Below are 18,973 nucleotides of genomic sequence, written 5' to 3'. Positions count from 1 at the left end.
GTTATATTGTCGGGGAGGTGTCTCTGTATCGTTATATTGTCGGGGAGGTGTCTCTGTATCGTTATATTGTCGGGGAGGTGTCTCTGTATCGTTAACGACAGTCACTCATATATGATACATTATGTTTCTAACTCCATATATGGATATATAAACACGTGACTCATGGTGACGTCAGCGAGATGTGACGCAGCATCCATCAGAGCTCTACATAAAGGACGGCCCTGAGTTCAGATTCTCTCCTAGACACACTGATTTCTCACCACTCCATCCTTCAGCTTCCTCCACTTTCACGTTTATTCTCAGCAGGTGTAGAAATGGCGTCCACCAGCGGTCTCCTGTCTGACGAGCACTTCCTGTGTTCCATCTGTATGGATGTGTTCACTGATCCAGTCGCCACTCCGTCTGGACACAACTACTGCAAAGCCTGCATCACACGTTACTGGGACACTAGTGATGTGTGCAAGTGTCCACTGTGTCGAGAAACCTTCAATAACAGACCCAAAGTATCCGTCAATACTTTTATTTCTGAGATGGTTCAACAGTTCAGGAGCAACAAGTTGAAAGAAGAATATGAAGCAAATACTGAGGCTGAAATCCAGCAGATGATCCAGGAGAGACGAGTGAAGATTCAGGAGGTCAAACGCTCAGTAGAGCTCAGCAGGAGAGATGCAGACACAGTGATAGCCGTCAGTGTGCAGGTCTTCACTGCTCTGATCAGCTGTATTCGGGGAAGCCAGGCTGAGCTCATTGGCGTGGTTGAAGAGAAGCAGCAAGCAACAGAGAAACAGGCTGAAGGCTTCATTAAAGATCTGAATCAGGAAGTCAATCAGTTAGAGAAGAGAAGCTCTGAGCTGAACCAGCTCTCACACTCTGAAGACCACCTCCACCTCCTCCAGAACATCACATCCAACAACACAGGGTGGAGACCCACCAAGGACTGGACAAAGGTCAATGTCCATCAGTCTTCACATGTGGGGACTGTGAGGACAGCTGTGTCTCAGCTGGAGAAGACACTCAGTCAAGAGATGAAGAAACAGCTGTGTGATGCTGAGCTGAAGAGGATCCAACGATATGAGGTGGATGTGACTCTGGACCCTGATACAGCACATCCCAAACTCATCCTGTCTGAGGATGGAAAACAAGTGAGTCATGGAAACATATGGAAGGATCTCCCAGACAACACAGAGAGATTCTCTCCATGTGTCTGTGTCTTAGGAAAGCAAAGCTTCTCCTCAGGAAGGTTTTACTACGAGGTTCAGGTTGGAGGGAAGACTGAGTGGACAATAGGAGTGGTCAGAGAGTCCATCGACAGGAACGGATCAATCACACTGAGCCCCAACAATGGTTACTGGACTATAGTGTTGAGGAATGGAAATGAGTACGAGGCTGCTGCTGACCCTGATGATGTCCTCCTCCCTGTAAGAGAGGAGCTCCAGAAAGTGGGAGTGTTTGTGGATTATGAGGAGGGTCTGGTCTCCTTTTATGATGTAGAGACCAGAGTAAATCTCTACTCTTTCACTGGCTGCTCCTTCACTGAGAGACTATATCCATATTCAATCCATGGCCTAATGCTGGTGGTACAAACTCTGCTCCTCTGATCATCTCTCCTGTCAACACGGACGCTGGGCTCGGGGAGGACGGTGGGAACAACTTCCCTCCATCTTTAAAAAGAAAAACATGACGACTCCAGGAAATGATTGAAGCATAAGTCCTGTTTATATTTAATATAAGCTAACTCCACACGTCTATTAACACATTGAGCGGCCAGGGTTATTTAATCCATTACATTCATGCGCCCAGTCGATTTATAAACACGGACCCCTTTTCCGGACGGACCTGGCGGAAGTGGTTGTTGTATGTAGCAGCTAACAATAGCCACACCACACTGAGTCGATCGACAACAACGGGAGACAAGAATAAATCTATCGAGACTAGACCGAGACTGGACCGCCGTCTAACACAGGATCTTTTTTCAGAAAAAGACGGGATGATTTAGATATGATAGTTTTAAGATTTTCGTTTTCATCAGCTAAACAGGGGAGGGAGTTTTTCGATGACGCCTCACTCTTGCGCGTCACGAGGAGAGCCCAGCAGGTGCGCCTGGGCTATACAGCCAGGCGATCCGTTCTCGTATCAATAAACTTCGTCTTTTGGACAATACTTCGTCCTGGGCGTCGGGCGTTACTAATAGAAAGGACAAAGAACTTCGTCCTGGGCGTTCGGGGTGTTAATGCAAAAAGAAAAGTAGAAAAAAAATAAAGAAACATCACCATTAAACTATAGAACACTAAACATATGTTTTGTTACACCATCACTAAACACAGGTATATTTTACCCAATATAAAAACAATCGGTGAAAAACGTGCATATTATTTTTTAAATATTCCTAAAAAAAGATAAATCAAGTTGGGAACTTCTCCTTTGGTCCACCCATTCCTAAGACATGTGAGAATGATCCACCCATTCCTAAGACATGTGAGAATGGTCCACCCATCCCTAAGACATGTGAGAATGGTCCACCCATCCCTAAGACATGTGAGACTGGTCCACCCATCCATAAGACATGTGAGAATGGTCCACCCATCCCTAAGACATGTGAGAATGGTCCACCCATCCCTAAGACATGTGAGAATGGTCCACCCATCCCTAAGACATGTGAAAATGGTCCACCCATCCCTAAGACATGTGAGAATGGTCCACCCATCCCTAAGACATGTGAGAATGGTCCACCCATCCCATCCCTAAGACATGTGAGAATGGTCCACCCATTCCTAAGACATGTGAGAATGGTCCACCCATCCCTAAGACATGTGAGAATGGTCCACCCATCCCTAAGACATGTGAGAATGGTCCACCCATCCCTAAGACATGTATATAATGGTCCACCCATCCCTAAGACATGTATATAATGGTCCACCCATCCCTAAGACATGTGAGAATGGTCCACCCAGCCCTAAGACATGTGAGAATGGTCCACCCATCCCTAAGACATGTGAGAATGGTCCACCCATCCCTAAGACATGTGAGAATGGTCCACTCATCCCTAAGACATGTGAGAATGGTCCACCCATCCCTAAGACATGTGAGAATGGTCCACCCATCCCTAAGACATGTGAGAATGGTCCACCCATGCCTAAGACATGTGAGAATGGTCCACTCATCCCTAAGACATGTGAGAATGGTCCACCCATCCCTAAGACATGTGAGAATGGTCCACCCATCCCTAAGACATGTGAGAATGGTCCACCCATCCGTAAGACATGTGAGAATGGTCCACCCATTCCTAAGACATGTGAGAATGGTCCACCCATCCCTAAGACATGTGAGAATGGTCCACCCATCCCTAAGACATGTGAGAATGGTCCACCCATCCCTAAGACATGTGAGAATGGTCCAGTGAAGAAAATAAATGAAACTAGAAAAAGTGCCCTTCCGGGCACAGGTCTCCACCAGGAGGATAGGAGTGTGTGTGATGTTTGGCAAAATGTTTAGGAGTAATGTTTAGGAGCCTTTGATGGCAATTGGATGATTTGAGGCATTTTGTTCCAAAAATGTGTTTTGCAAAAATCAACCTGTTGGTGGCGCTATAACAGGCCAATGTGAAAAGGGTGGGATATATTCCTCAGCCTAGTAAGAAAATGTGTGAAAGATTTCACGTAAATTGTATGCTGCGTTCATGATTTGAGGCTTTTGTTCAAAACGGGGCAATCTTGCAAACTGTGAAAGCCAATTATAGCCAATTAGGATGGAATATGAAATATCGGACAGATCCGACTTGAGCACATGACCATAGAGATACTGTGTAACGATTTGTGGACAGAATCTGGAGGAGTAATATCAAAAAAGGTGTTTTACAAAAGTCAGCCTCCTGGTGGCGCTATAAAAAGCAGATGCGGAAATTGCAGGTCAAAGGTTTGTCCTTGGCCACTAGGGAGTGTGCATGCAACGTTTCACGCAGATCGGTGCAGTTTTAGGTAAAAATGTGAAAAGCTGCCTCATGGTGGCGCTATAACAGGCCGTTCTGGAAAATGCGGGGCAGAGGTTCATCGTTGCCATCCAGGGAGTGTGTGTGCAAAGTTTGGCATCGACCGGGTTAACGGTGCCGGAGATTAGCTGTACACAGACGGACGGAAGGAAGGACGGACACACACACACACGGACGGACAGACACACACACGGACGGAGTGCAAAACATACTCTCTCCCCATGCCTTCGGCCTGGTGGAGATTAGCTGTACACAGACGGACGGAAGGAAGGACGGACACACACACACACGGACGGACAGACACACACACGGACGGAGTGCAAAACATACTCTCTCCCCATGCCTTCGGCCTGGTGGAGACAATAATAAAGTCCATTGTGGGATTGTTTCTCTACCACACTATCACTAAACACGGTGAAATTCACCCAAAACAGGGATGTGGGCGGGGCAACAAAGCTACCTTCTATGATGTCACTGAGCATCATGATGACATCAGCAAAAATATAATCGCCCATGTTTAGTGTTCTGGGGTTAAAAATAAGCCCTGTTTATATTTCTGCCGATAATTCTTCAAAATAAAGGTACTAGAATTCCGGCAGAATTTACTCTGAAAAGCCCCGCCTTCCGTTTCCCCCAAAACCAGGAGGCATAATGTTCCGTTCTTCTCTAGAAGCGTTAATATTCCAAACGAGAGGCATGCTGATGTCAGAAATGAAGACAGAACATTGTCCTTCTGGTCAAAACCATGGAGAGCTCCCTAGATTTTTCACTATGATCATGTTCTCCCCGTGTCCCCTAGGGTAGGTACCCTCACATGTTCTCCCCGTGTCCCCTAGGGTAGGTACCCTCACATGTTCTCCCCGTGTCCCCTAGGGTAGGTACCCTCACATGTTCTCCCCGTGTCCCCTAGGGTAGGTACCCTCACATGTTCTCCCCGTGTCCCCTAGGGTAGGTACCCTCACATGTTCTCCCCGTGTCCCCTAGGGTAGGTACCCTCACATGTTCTCCCCGTGTCCCCTAGGGTAGGTACCCTCACATGTTCTCCCCGTGTCCCCTAGGGTAGGTACCCTCACATGTTCTCCCCGTGTCCCCTAGGGTAGGTAACCTCACATGTTCTCCCCGTGTCCCCTAGGGTAGGTACCATCACATGTTTTCCCCGTGTCCCCTAGGGTAGGTACCCTCACATGTTCTCCCCGTGTCCCCTAGGGTAGGTACCCTCACAAGTTCTCCCCGTGTCCCCTAGGGTAGGTACCCTCACATGTTCTCCCCTTGTGTCCTAGGGTAGGTACCCTCACATGTTCTCCCCGTGTCCCCTAGGGTAGGTACCCTCACAAGTTCTCCCCGTGTCCCCTAGGGTAGGTACCCTCACATGTTCTCCCCGTGTGTCCTAGGGTAGGTACCCTCACATGTTCTCCCCGTGTGTCCTAGGGTAGGTACCCTCACATGTTCTCCCCGTGTCCCCTAGGGTAGGTACCCTCACATGTTCTCCCCGTGTCCCCTAGGGTAGGTACCCTCACATGTTCTCCCCGTGTCCCCTAGGGTAGGTACCCTCACATGTTCTCCCCGTGTCCCCTAGGGTAGGTACCCTCACAAGTTCTCCCCGTGTCCCCTAATATAGGTTCCCTCGGGGGAAAAAAAACACATGCCGTAATCCTGGTCTCTATACTGCCTCCCCCTGGCCATAGCCCATATTAATTATATGACTATTGAGAGCAGCTATGTTGTATGGTTTAGACTGAGGAAAAGACAGGAAGTAGAGCTGGAGGTAGCAGAGACTAAACTGTTGAGGTTCTCTCTGGGAGTAACAAGGATGGATAGGATCAGGAACGAGTACATCAGAGGGACAGCAACGCATGTCAGATGTTTTGAAGATAAAGCCAGAGAGGCCAGACTGAGATGGTTTGGACACGTACAGAGGACTGAATAGTGGCACTCCATATATGGAGCTATCCAAGTCTGACATCACAAACTCCATATTTGGGCGTTGGGTTGATCTGGAGCTCCATATATGGAGACGGCGGAGACGTCTAGTGCTGATGACATCATGCTGATGTAAAACAACTCCATATATGGATATGTAGACACGTGACTCATGGTGACATCAGCGAGATGTGACGCAGCATCCATCAGAGCTCTACATAAAGGACGACCCTGAGTTCAGATTCTCTCCTAGACACACTGAGTTCTCACCACTCCATCCTTCAGCTTCCTCCACTTTCACGTTTATTCTCAGCAGGTGTAGAAATGGCGACCGCCAGCGGTCTCCTGTCTGACGAGCACTTCCTGTGTTCCATCTGTATGGATGTGTTCACTGATCCAGTCGCCACTCCGTGTGGACACAACTACTGCAAAGCCTGCATCACACGTTACTGGGACACTAGTGATGTGTGCAAGTGTCCACTGTGTCGAGAAACCTTCAATAACAGACCCAAAGTATCCGTCAATACTTTTATTTCTGAGATGGTTCAACAGTTCAGGAGCAACAAGTTGAAAGAAGAATATGAAGCAAAGACTGAGGCTGAAATCCAGCAGATGATCCAGGAGAGACGAGTGAAGATTCAGGAGGTCAAACGCTCAGTAGAGCTCAGCAGGAGAGATGCAGACACAGTGATAGCAGACAGTGTACAGATCTTCACTGCTCTGATCAGCTGTATTCAGAGAAGCCAGGCTGAGCTCATTGGTGTGGTTGAAGAGAAGCAGAAAACAACAGAGAAACAGGCTGAAGGCTTCATTGAAGATCTGAATCAGGAAGTCAATCAGTTAGAGAAGAGAAGCTCTGAGCTGAACCAGCTCTCACACTCTGAAGACCACCTCCACCTCCTCCAGAACTTCACCTCCATCAACACAGGGTGGAGACCCACCAAGGACTGGACAAAGGTCAATGTCCATCAGTCTTCACATGTGGGGACTGTGAGGACAGCTGTGTCTCAGCTGGAGAAGACACTCAGTCAAGAGATGAAGAAGCAGCTGTGTGATGCTGAGCTGAAGAGGATCCAACGATATGAGGTGGATGTAACTCTGGACCCTGATACAGCACATTCCAAACTCATCCTGTCTGAGGATGGAAAACAAGTGAGTCATGGAAACATATGGAAGGATCTCCCAGACAACACAGAGAGATTCTCTCCATGTGTCTGTGTCTTAGGAAAGCAAAGCTTCTCCTCAGGAAGGTTTTACTACGAGGTTCAGGTTGGAGGGAAGACTGAGTGGACAATAGGAGTGGTCAGAGAGTCCATCGACAGGAACGGATCAATCACACTGAGCCCCAACAATGGTTACTGGACTATAGTGTTGAGGAATGGAAATGAGTACGAGGCTGCTGCTGACCCTGATGATGTCCTCCTCCCTGTAAGAGAGGAACTCCAGAAAGTGGGAGTGTTTGCGGATTATGAGGAGGGTCTGGTCTCCTTTTATGATGTGGAGACCAGAGTAAATCTCTACTCTTTCACTGGCTGCTCCTTCACTGAGAGACTATATCCATACTTCAATCCTTGGCCTAATGCTGGTGGTACAAACTCTGCTCCTCTGATCATCTCTCCTGTCAACACTGACGCTGGGCTCGGGGAGGACGGTGGGAACAACTTCCCTCCATCTTTAAAAAGAAAAACATGACGACTCCAGGAAATGATTGAAGCATAAGTCCTGTTTATATTTAATATAAGCTAACTCCACACGTCTATTAACACATTGAGCGGCCAGGGTTATTTAATCCATTACATTCATGCGCCCAGTCGATTTATAAACACGGACCCCTTTTCCGGACGGACCTGGCGGAAGTGGTTGTTGTATGTAGCAGCTAACAATAGCCACACCACACTGAGTCGATCGACAACAATGGGAGACAAGAATAAATCTATCGAGACTAGACCGAGACTGGACCGCGGAGCGCCGTCTAACACAGGATCTTTTTTCAGAAAAAGACGGGATGATTTAGATCGCGAGTTATGATAGTTTTAAGATTTTCGTTTTCATCAGCTAAACAGGGGAGGGAGTTTTTCGATGACGCCTCACTCTTGCGCGTCCCTGAGGAGAGTCCAGCAGGCGCGCCTGGGCTATACAGCCAGGCGATCCGTTCTCGTATCAATAAACTTCGTCTTTTGGACAATACTTCGTCCTGGGCGTCGGGCGTTACTAATAGAAAGGACAAAGAACTTCGTCCTGGGAGTTTGGGGTGTTAATGCAAAAAGAAAAGTAGAAAAAAAATAAAGAAACATCACCATTAAACTATAGAACACTAAACATATGTTTTGTTACACCATCACTAAACACAGGTATATTTTACCCAATATTAAAACAATCGGTGAAAAACGTCCATATTATTTTTTAAATATTCCTAAAAAAAAGATAAATCAAGTTGGGAACTTCTCCTTTGGTCCATCCATTCCTAAGACATGTGAGAATGGTCCACCCATTCCTAAGACATGTGAGAATGGTCCACCCATCCCTAAGACATGTGAGAATGGTCCACCCATCCCTAAGACATGTGATAATGGTCCACCCATCCCTAAGACATGTGAGAATGGTCCACCCATCCCTAAGACATGTGAAAATGGTCCACCCATCCCTAAGACATGTGAGAATGGTCCACCCATCCCTAAGACATGTGAGAATGGTCCACCCATCCCATCCCTAAGACATGTGAGAATGGTCCACCCATTCCTAAGACATGTGAGAATGGTCCACCCATCCCTAAGACATGTGAGAATGGTCCACCCATCCCTAAGACATGTGAGAATGGTCCACCCATCCCTAAGACATGTATATAATGGTCCACCCATCCCTAAGACATGTATATAATGGTCCACCCATCCCTAAGACATGTGAGAATGGTCCACCCAGCCCTAAGACATGTGAGAATGGTCCACCCATCCCTAAGACATGTGAGAATGGTCCACCCATCCCTAAGACATGTGAGAATGGTCTACCCATTCCTAAGACATGTGAGAATGGTCCACCCATCCCTAAGACATGTGAGAATGGTCCACCCATCCCTAAGACATGTGAGAATGGTCCACCCATCCCTAAGACATGTATATAATGGTCCACCCATCCCTAAGACATGTGAGAATGGTCCACCCATCCCTAAGACATGTGAGAATGGTCCACCCATCCCTAAGACATGTGATAATGGTCCACCCATCCCTAAGACATGTGAGAATGGTCCAGTGAAGAAAATAAATGAAATAATAAAGTCCATTGTGGGATTGTTTCTCTAACACACTATCACTAAACACGGTGAAATTCACCCAAAACAGGGATGTGGGCGGGGCAACAAAGCTACCTTCTATGATGTCACTGAGCATCATGATGACATCAGCAAAAATATAATCGCCCATGTTTAGTGTTCTGGGGTTAAAAATAAGCCCTGTTTTTATTTCTGCCGATAATTCTTCAAAATAAAGGTACTAGAATGCCGGCAGAATTTACTCTGAAAAGCCCCGCCTTCCGTTTCCCCCAAAACCAGGAGGCATAATGTTCCGTTCTTCTCTAGAAGCGTTAATATTCCAAACGAGAGGCATGCTGATGTCAGAAATGAAGACAGAACATTGTCCTTCTGGTCAAAACCATGGAGAGCTCCCTAGATTTTTCACTATGATCATGTTCTCCCCGTGTCCCCTAGCGTAGGTACCCTCACATGTTCTCCCTGTGTCCCCTAGGGTAGGTACCCTCACATGTTATCCCCGTGTCCCCTAGGGTAGGTACCCTCACATGTTCTCCCTGTGTCCCCTAGGGTAGGTACCCTCACATGTTCTCCCCGTGTCCCCTAGGGTAGGTACCCTCACATGTTCGCCCCGTGTCCCCTAGGGTAGGTACCCTCACATGTTCTCCCCGTGTCCCCTAGGGTAGGTAACCTCACATGTTCTCCCTGTGTCCCCTAGGGTAGGTACCATCACATGTTTTCCCCGTGTCCCCTAGGGTAGGTACCCTCACATGTTCTCCCCGTGTCCCCTAGGGTAGGTACCCTCACATGTTCTCCCCGTGTCCCCTAGGGTAGGTACCCTCACATGTTCTCCCTGTGTCCCCTAGGGTAGGTACCCTCACATGTTCTCCCTGTGTCCCCTAGGGTAGGTACCCTCACATGTTCTCCCCGTGTCCCCTAGGGTAGGTACCCTCACATGTTCTCCCCGTGTCCCCTAGGGTAGGTACCCTCACATGTTCTCCCCGTGTCCCCTAGGGTAGGTAACCTCACATGTTCTCCCTGTGTCCCCTAGGGTAGGTACCCTCACATGTTCTCCCCGTGTCCCCTAGGGTAGGTACCATCACATGTTTTCCCCGTGTCCCCTAGGGTAGGTACCCTCACATGTTCTCCCCGTGTCCCCTAGGGTAGGTACCCTCACAAGTTCTCCCCGTGTCCCCTAGGGTAGGTACCCTCACATGTTCTCCCCTTGTGTCCTAGGGTAGGTACCCTCACATGTTCTCCCCGTGTCCCCTAGGGTAGGTACCCTCACATGTTCTCCCCGTGTCCCCTAGGGTAGGTACCCTCACAAGTTCTCCCCGTGTCCCCTAGGGTAGGTACCCTCACAAGTTCTCCCCGTGTCCCCTAGGGTAGGTACCCTCACAAGTTCTCCCCGTGTCCCCTAGGGTAGGTACCCTCACATGTTCTCCCTGTGTGTCCTAGGGTAGGTACCCTCACATGTTCTCCCCGTGTCCCCTAGGGTAGGTACCCTCACAAGTTCTCCCCGTGTCCCCTAGGGTAGGTACCCTCACAAGTTCTCCCCGTGTCCCCTAATATAGGTTCCCTCGGAAAAAAAACACATGCCGTAATCCTGGTCTCTATACTGCCTCCCCCTGGCCATAGCCCATATTAATTATATGACTATTGAGAGCAGCTATGTTGTATGGTTTAGACTGAGGAAAAGACAGGAAGTAGAGCTGGAGGTAGCAGAGACTAAACTGTTGAGGTTCTCTCTGGGAGTAACAAGGATGGATAGGATCAGGAACGAGTACATCAGAGGGACAGCAACGCATGTCAGATGTTTTGAAGATAAAGCCAGAGAGGCCAGACTGAGATGGTTTGGACACGTACAGAGGACTGAATAGTGGCACTCCATATATGGAGCTATCCAAGTCTGACATCACAAACTCCATATTTGGGCGTTGGGTTGATCTGGAGCTCCATATATGGAGACGGCAGAGACGTCTAGTGCTGATGACATCATGCTGATGTAAAACAACTCCATATATGGATATGTAGACATGTGACTCATGGTGACGTCAGCGAGATGTGACGCAGCATCCATCAGAGCTCTACATAAAGGACGACCCTGAGTTCAGATTCTCTCCTAGAAACACTGAGTTCTCACCACTCCATCCTTCAGCTTCCTCCACTTTCACGTTTATTCTCAGCAGGTGTAGAAATGGCGTCCACCAGCGGTCTCCTGTCTGACGAGCACTTCCTGTGTTTCATCTGTATGGATGTGTTCACTGATCCAGTCGCCACTCCGTGTGGACACAACTACTGCAAAGCCTGCATCACACGTTACTGGGACACTAGTGATGTGTGCAAGTGTCCACTGTGTCGAGAAACCTTCAATAACAGACCCAAAGTATCCGTCAATACTTTTATTTCTGAGATGGTTCAACAGTTCAGGAGCAACAAGTTGAAAGAAGAATATGAAGCAAAGACTGAGGCTGAAATCCAGCAGATGATCCAGGAGAGACGAGTGAAGATTCAGGAGGTCAAACGCTCAGTAGTGCTCAGCAGGAAAGATGCAGACACAGTGATAGCCGTCAGTGTGCAGGTCTTCACTGCTCTGATCAGCTGTGTTGAGAGAAGCCAGGCTGAGCTCATTGGTGTGATTGAAGAGAAGCAGAAAACAACAGAGAAACAGGCTGAAGGCTTCATTGAAGATCTGAATCAGGAAGTCAATCAGTTAGAGAAGAGAAGCTCTGAGCTGAACCAGCTCTCACACTCTGAAGACCACCTCCACCTCCTCCAGAACTTCACATCCAACAACACAGGGTGGAGACCCACCAAGGACTGGACAAAGGTCAATGTCCATCAGTCTTCACATGTGGGGACTGTGAGGACAGCTGTGTCTCAGCTGGAGAAGACACTCAGTCAAGAGATGAAGAAGCAGCTGTGTGATGCTGAGCTGAAGAGGATCCAACGATATGAGGTGGATGTAACTCTGGACCCTGATACAGCACATCCCAAACTCATCCTGTCTGAGGATGGAAAACATGGAAACACATGGAAGGATCTCCCAGACAACACAGAGAGATTCTCTCCATGTGTCTGTGTCTTAGGAAAGAAAAGCTTCTCCTCAGGAAGGTTTTACTACGAGGTTCAGGTTGGAGGGAAGACTGAGTGGACAATAGGAGTGGTCAGAGAGTCCATCGACAGGAACGGATCAATCACACTGAGCCCCAACAATGGTTACTGGACTATAGTGTTGAGGAATGGAAATGAGTACGAGGCTGCTGCTGACCCTGATGATGTCCTCCTCCCTGTAAGAGAGGAGCTCCAGAAAGTGGGAGTGTTTGCGGATTATGAGGAGGGTCTGGTCTCCTTTTATGATGTGGAGACCAGAGTAAATCTCTACTCTTTCACTGGCTGCTCCTTCACTGAGAGACTATATCCATACTTCAATCCTTGGCCTAATGCTGGTGGTACAAACTCTGCTCCTCTGATCATCTCTCCTGTCAACACGGACGCTGGGCTCGGGGAGGACGGTGGGAACAACTTCCCTCCATCTTTAAAAAGAAAAACATGACGACTCCAGGAAATGATTGAAGCATAAGTCCTGTTTATATTTAATATAAGCTAACTCCACACGTCTATTAACACATTGAGCGGCCAGGGTTATTTAATCCATTACATTCATGCGCCCAGTCGATTTATAAACACGGACCCCTTTTCCGGACGGACCTGGCGGAAGTGGTTGTTGTATGTAGCAGCTAACAATAGCCACACCACACTGAGTCGATCGACAACAATGGGAGACAAGAATAAATCTATCGAGACTAGACCGAGACTGGACCGCGGAGCGCCGTCTAACACAGGATCTTTTTTCAGAAAAAGACGGGATGATTTAGATCGCGAGTTATGATAGTTTTAATATTTTCGTTTTCATCAGCTAAACAGGGGAGGGAGTTTTTCGATGACGCCTCACTCTTGCGCGTCCCTGAGGAGAGTCCAGCAGGCGCGCCTGGGCTATACAGCCAGGCGATCCGTTCTCGTATCAATAAACTTCGTCTTTTGGACAATACTTCGTCCTGGGCGTCGGGCGTTACTAATAGAAAGGACAAAGAACTTCGTCCTGGGCGTTCGGGGTGTTAATGCAAAAAGAAAAGTAGAAAAAAAATAAAGAAACATATCACCATTAAACTATAGAACACTAAACATATGTTTTGTTACACCATCACTAAACACAGGTATATTTTACCCAATATTAAAACAATCGGTGAAAAACGTGCATATTATTTTTTAAATATTCCTAAAAAAAGATAAATCAAGTTGGGAACTTCTCCTTTGGTCCACCCATTCCTAAGACATGTGAGAATGGTCCACCCATCCCTAAGACATGTGAGAATGGTCCACCCATCCCTAAGACATGTGAGACTGGTCCACCCATCCATAAGACATGTGAGAATGGTCCACCCATCCCTAAGACATGTGAGAATGGTCCACCCATCCCTAAGACATGTGAAAATGGTCCACCCATCCCTAAGACATGTGAGAATGGTCCACCCATCCCTAAGACATGTGAGAATGGTCCACCCATCCCATCCCTAAGACATGTGAGAATGGTCCACCCATTCCTAAGACATGTGAGAATGGTCCACCCATCCCTAAGACATGTGAGAATGGTCCACCCATCCCTAAGACATGTGAGAATGGTCCACCCATCCCTAAGACATGTATATAATGGTCCACCCATCCCTAAGACATGTATATAATGGTCCACCCATCCCTAAGACATGTGAGAATGGTCCACCCAGCCCTAAGACATGTGAGAATGGTCCACCCATCCCTAAGACATGTGAGAATGGTCCACCCATCCCTAAGACATGTGAGAATGGTCTACCCATTCCTAAGACATGTGAGAATGGTCCACCCATCCCTAAGACATGTGAGAATGGTCCACCCATCCCTAAGACATGTGAGAATGGTCCACCCATCCCTAAGACATGTGAGAATGGTCCACCCATCCCTAAGACATGTATATAATGGTCCACCCATCCCTAAGACATGTGAGAATGGTCCACCCATCCCTAAGACATGTGAGAATGGTCCACCCATCCCTAAGACATGTGATAATGGTCCACCCATCCCTAAGACATGTGAGAATGGTCCAGTGAAGAAAATAAATGAAATAATAAAGTCCATTGTGGGATTGTTTCTCTAACACACTATCACTAAACACGGTGAAATTCACCCAAAACAGGGATGTGGGCGGGGCAACAAAGCTACCTTCTATGATGTCACTGAGCATCATGATGACATCAGCAAAAATATAATCGCCCATGTTTAGTGTTCTGGGGTTAAAAATAAGCCCTGTTTTTATTTCTGCCGATAATTCTTCAAAATAAAGGTACTAGAATGCCGGCAGAATTTACTCTGAAAAGCCCCGCCTTCCGTTTCCCCCAAAACCAGGAGGCATAATGTTCCGTTCTTCTCTAGAAGCGTTAATATTCCAAACGAGAGGCATGCTGATGTCAGAAATGAAGACAGAACATTGTCCTTCTGGTCAAAACCATGGAGAGCTCCCTAGATTTTTCACTATGATCATGTTCTCCCCGTGTCCCCTAGCGTAGGTACCCTCACATGTTCTCCCTGTGTCCCCTAGGGTAGGTACCCTCACATGTTATCCCCGTGTCCCCTAGGGTAGGTACCCTCACATGTTCTCCCTGTGTCCCCTAGGGTAGGTACCCTCACATGTTCTCCCCGTGTCCCCTAGGGTAGGTACCCTCACATGTTCGCCCCGTGTCCCCTAGGGTAGGTACCCTCACATGTTCTCCCCGTGTCCCCTAGGGTAGGTAACCTCACATGTTCTCCCTGTGTCCCCTAGGGTAGGTACCATCACATGTTTTCCCCGTGTCCCCTAGGGTAGGTACCCTCACATGTTCTCCCCGTGTCCCCTAGGGTAGGTACCCTCACATGTTCTCCCCGTGTCCCCTAGGGTAGGTACCCTCACATGTTCTCCCTGTGTCCCCTAGGGTAGGTACCCTCACATGTTCTCCCTGTGTCCCCTAGGGTAGGTACCCTCACATGTTCTCCCCGTGTCCCCTAGGGTAGGTACCCTCACATGTTCTCCCCGTGTCCCCTAGGGTAGGTACCCTCACATGTTCTCCCCGTGTCCCCTAGGGTAGGTAACCTCACATGTTCTCCCTGTGTCCCCTAGGGTAGGTACCCTCACATGTTCTCCCCGTGTCCCCTAGGGTAGGTACCATCACATGTTTTCCCCGTGTCCCCTAGGGTAGGTACCCTCACATGTTCTCCCCGTGTCCCCTAGGGTAGGTACCCTCACAAGTTCTCCCCGTGTCCCCTAGGGTAGGTACCCTCACATGTTCTCCCCTTGTGTCCTAGGGTAGGTACCCTCACATGTTCTCCCCGTGTCCCCTAGGGTAGGTACCCTCACATGTTCTCCCCGTGTCCCCTAGGGTAGGTACCCTCACAAGTTCTCCCCGTGTCCCCTAGGGTAGGTACCCTCACAAGTTCTCCCCGTGTCCCCTAGGGTAGGTACCCTCACAAGTTCTCCCCGTGTCCCCTAGGGTAGGTACCCTCACATGTTCTCCCTGTGTGTCCTAGGGTAGGTACCCTCACATGTTCTCCCCGTGTCCCCTAGGGTAGGTACCCTCACATTTTCTCCCCGTGTCCCCTAGGGTAGGTACCCTCACATGTTCTCCCCGTGTCCCCTAGGGTAGGTACCCTCACATGTTCTCCCCGTGTCCCCTAGGGTAGGTACCCTCACAAGTTCTCCCCGTGTCCCCTAGGGTAGGTACCCTCACATGTTCTCCCCGTGTCCCCTAGGGTAGGTACCCTCACATGTTCTCCCCGTGTCCCATAGGGTAGGTACCCTCACATGTTCTCCCCGTGTCCCCTAGGGTAGGTACCCTCACATGTTCTCCCCGTGTCCCCTAGGGTAGGTACCCTCACATGTTCTCCCCGTGTCCCCTAGGGTAGGTACCCTCACATGTTCTCCCCGTGTCCCCTAGGGTAGGTACCCTCACATGTTCTCCCCGTGTCCCCTAGGGTAGGTACCCTCACATGTTCTCCCCGTGTCCCCTAGGGTAGGTACCCTCACAAGTTCTCCCCGTGTCCCCTAATATAGGTTCCCTCGGGGGAAAAAAAACACATGCCGTAATCCTGGTCTCTATACTGCCTTCCCCTGGCCATAGCCCATATTAATTATATGACTATTGAGAGCAGCTATGTTGTATGGTTTAGACTGAGGAAAAGACAGGATGTAGAGCTGGAGGTAGCAGAGACTAAACTGTTGAGGTTCTCTCTGGGAGTAACAAGGATGGATAGGATCAGGAACGAGTACATCAGAGGGACAGCAACGCATGTCAGATGTTTTGAAGATAAAGCCAGAGAGGCCAGACTGAGATGGTTTGGACACGTACAGAGGACTGAATAGTGGCACTCCATATATGGAGCTATCCAAGTCTGACATCACAAACTCCATATTTGGGCGTTGGGTTGATCTGGAGCTCCATATATGGAGACGGCGGAGACGTCTAGTGCTGATGACATCATGCTGATGTAAAACAACTCCATATATGGATATGTAGACACGTGACTCATGGTGACATCAGCGAGATGTGACGCAGCATCCATCAGAGCTCTACATAAAGGACGACCCTGAGTTCAGATTCTCTCCTAGACACACTGAGTTCTCACCACTCCATCCTTCAGCTTCCTCCACTTTCACGTTTATTCTCAGCAGGTGTAGAAATGGCGTCCGCCAGCGGTCTCCTGTCTGACGAGCACTTCCTGTGTTCCATCTGTATGGATGTGTTCACTGATCCAGTCGCCACTCCGTGTGGACACAACTACTGCAAAGCCTGCATCACACGTTACTGGGACACTAGTGATGTGTGCAAGTGTCCACTGTGTCGAGAAACCTTCAATAACAGACCCAAAGTATCCGTCAATACTTTTATTTCTGAGATGGTTCAACAGTTCAGGAGCAACAAGTTGAAAGAAGAATATGAAGCAAAGACTGAGGCTGAAATCCAGCAGATGATCCAGGAGAGACGAGTGAAGATTCAGGAGGTCAAGCGCTCAGTAGAGCTCAGCAGGAGAGATGCAGACACAGTGATAGCAGACAGTGTACAGATCTTCACTGCTCTGATCAGCTGTATTCAGAGAAGCCAGGCTGAGCTCATTGGTGTGGTTGAAGAGAAGCAGAAAACAACAGAGAAACAGGCTGAAGGCTTCATTGAAGATCTGAATCAGGAAGTCAATCAGTTAGAGAAGAGAAGCTCTGAGCTGAACCAGCTCTCACACTCTGAAGACCACCTCCACCTCCTCCAGAACTTCACCTCCATCAACACAGGGTGGAGACCCACCAAGGACTGGACAAAGGTCAATGTCCATCAGTCTTCACATGTGGGGACTGTGAGGACAGCTGTGTCTCAGCTGGAGAAGACACTCAGTCAAGAGATGAAGAAGCAGCTGTGTGATGCTGAGCTGAAGAGGATCCAACGATATGAGGTGGATGTAACACTGGACCCTGATACAGCACATCCCAAACTCATCCTGTCTGAGGATGGAAAACAAGTGAGTCATGGAAACACATGGAAGGATCTCCCAGACAACACAGAGAGATTCTCTCCATGTGTCTGTGTCTTAGGAAAGCAAAGCTTCTCCTCAGGAAGGTTTTACTACGAGGTTCAGGTTGGAGGGAAGACTGAGTGGACAATAGGAGTGGTCAGAGAGTCCATCGACAGGAACGGATCAATCACACTGAGCCCCAACAATGGTTACTGGACTATAGTGTTGAGGAATGGAAATGAGTACGAGGCTGCTGCTGACCCTGATGATGTCCTCCTCCCTGTAAGAGAGGAGCTCCAGAAAGTGGGAGTGTTTGTGGATTATGAGGAGGGTCTGGTCTCCTTTTATGATGTGGAGACCAGAGTAAATCTCTACTCTTTCACTGGCTGCTCCTTCACTGAGAGACTATATCCATACTTCAATCCATGGCCTAATGCTGGTGGTACAAACTCTGCTCCTCTGATCATCTCTCCTGTCAACACGGACGCTGGGCTCGGGGAGGACGGTGGGAACAACTTCCCTCCATCTTTAAAAAGAAAAACATGACGACTCCAGGAAATGATTGAAACATAAGTCCTGTTTATATTTAATATAAGCTAACTCCACACGTCTATTAACACATTGAGCGGCCAGGGTTATTTAATCCATTACATTCATGCGCCCAGTCGATTTATAAACACGGACCCCTTTTCCGGACGGACCTGGCGGAAGTGGTTGTTGTATGTAGCAGCTAACAATAGCCACACCACACTGAGTCGATCGACAACAACGGGAGACAAGAATAAATCTATCGAGACTAGACCGAGACTGGACCGCGGAGCGCCGTCTAACACAGGATCTTTTTTCAGAAAAAGACGGGATGATTTAGATCGCGAGTTATGATAGTTTTAAGATTTTCGTTTTCATCAGCTAAACAGGGGAGGGAGTTTTTCGATGACGCCTCACTTTTGCGCGTCACCGAGGAGAGCCCAGCAGGCGTGCCTGGGCTATACAGCCAGGCGATCCGTTCTCGTATCAATAAACTTCGTCTTTTGGACAATACTTCGTCCTGGGCGTCGGGCGTTACTAATAGAAAGGACAAAGAACTTCGTCCTGGGCGTTCGGGGTGTTAATGCAAAAAGAAAAGTAGAAAAAAAATAAAGAAACATCACCATTAAACTATAGAACACTAAACATATGTTTTGTTACACCATCACTAAACACAGGTATATTTTACCCAATATAAAAACAATCTGTGAAAAACGTGCATATTATTTTTTAAA

The 18,973-nt window shown here is 48.3% G+C and overlaps 2 protein-coding genes across 2 annotated transcripts; both read left to right on the top strand.

Annotated features, from left to right (window-relative positions):
• Positions 1-314: 314 nt before the first annotated feature.
• LOC306918868 (zinc finger protein RFP-like) lies at positions 315-1,681 on the top strand (the record flags this gene model as incomplete). The annotated part of the gene is given in 3 exon segments (XM_079531721.1): positions 315-366; positions 991-1,548; positions 1,551-1,681. Coding segments are annotated over 3 exon segments (741 nt in total).
• Positions 1,682-11,343: 9,662 nt separating this feature from the next.
• On the top strand, positions 11,344-18,257 carry LOC306918867 (pyrin-like; the record flags this gene model as incomplete). The annotated part of the gene is made up of 2 exons (XM_079531720.1): positions 11,344-11,532; positions 17,580-18,257. 2 exons carry the CDS (start codon positions 11,344-11,346, stop codon positions 18,255-18,257), a joined length of 867 nt encoding a protein of 288 aa, XP_079387846.1.
• Between the last annotated feature and the right edge of the window lie 716 nt (positions 18,258-18,973).

The sequence above is a fragment of the Electrona antarctica genome (assembly GCF_951216825.1).
Source record: "Electrona antarctica genome assembly, contig: scaffold_442, whole genome shotgun sequence".
NCBI lineage: Eukaryota > Metazoa > Chordata > Actinopteri > Myctophiformes > Myctophidae > Electrona > Electrona antarctica.
This window is presented reverse-complemented; position numbering and strand designations above follow the sequence as displayed.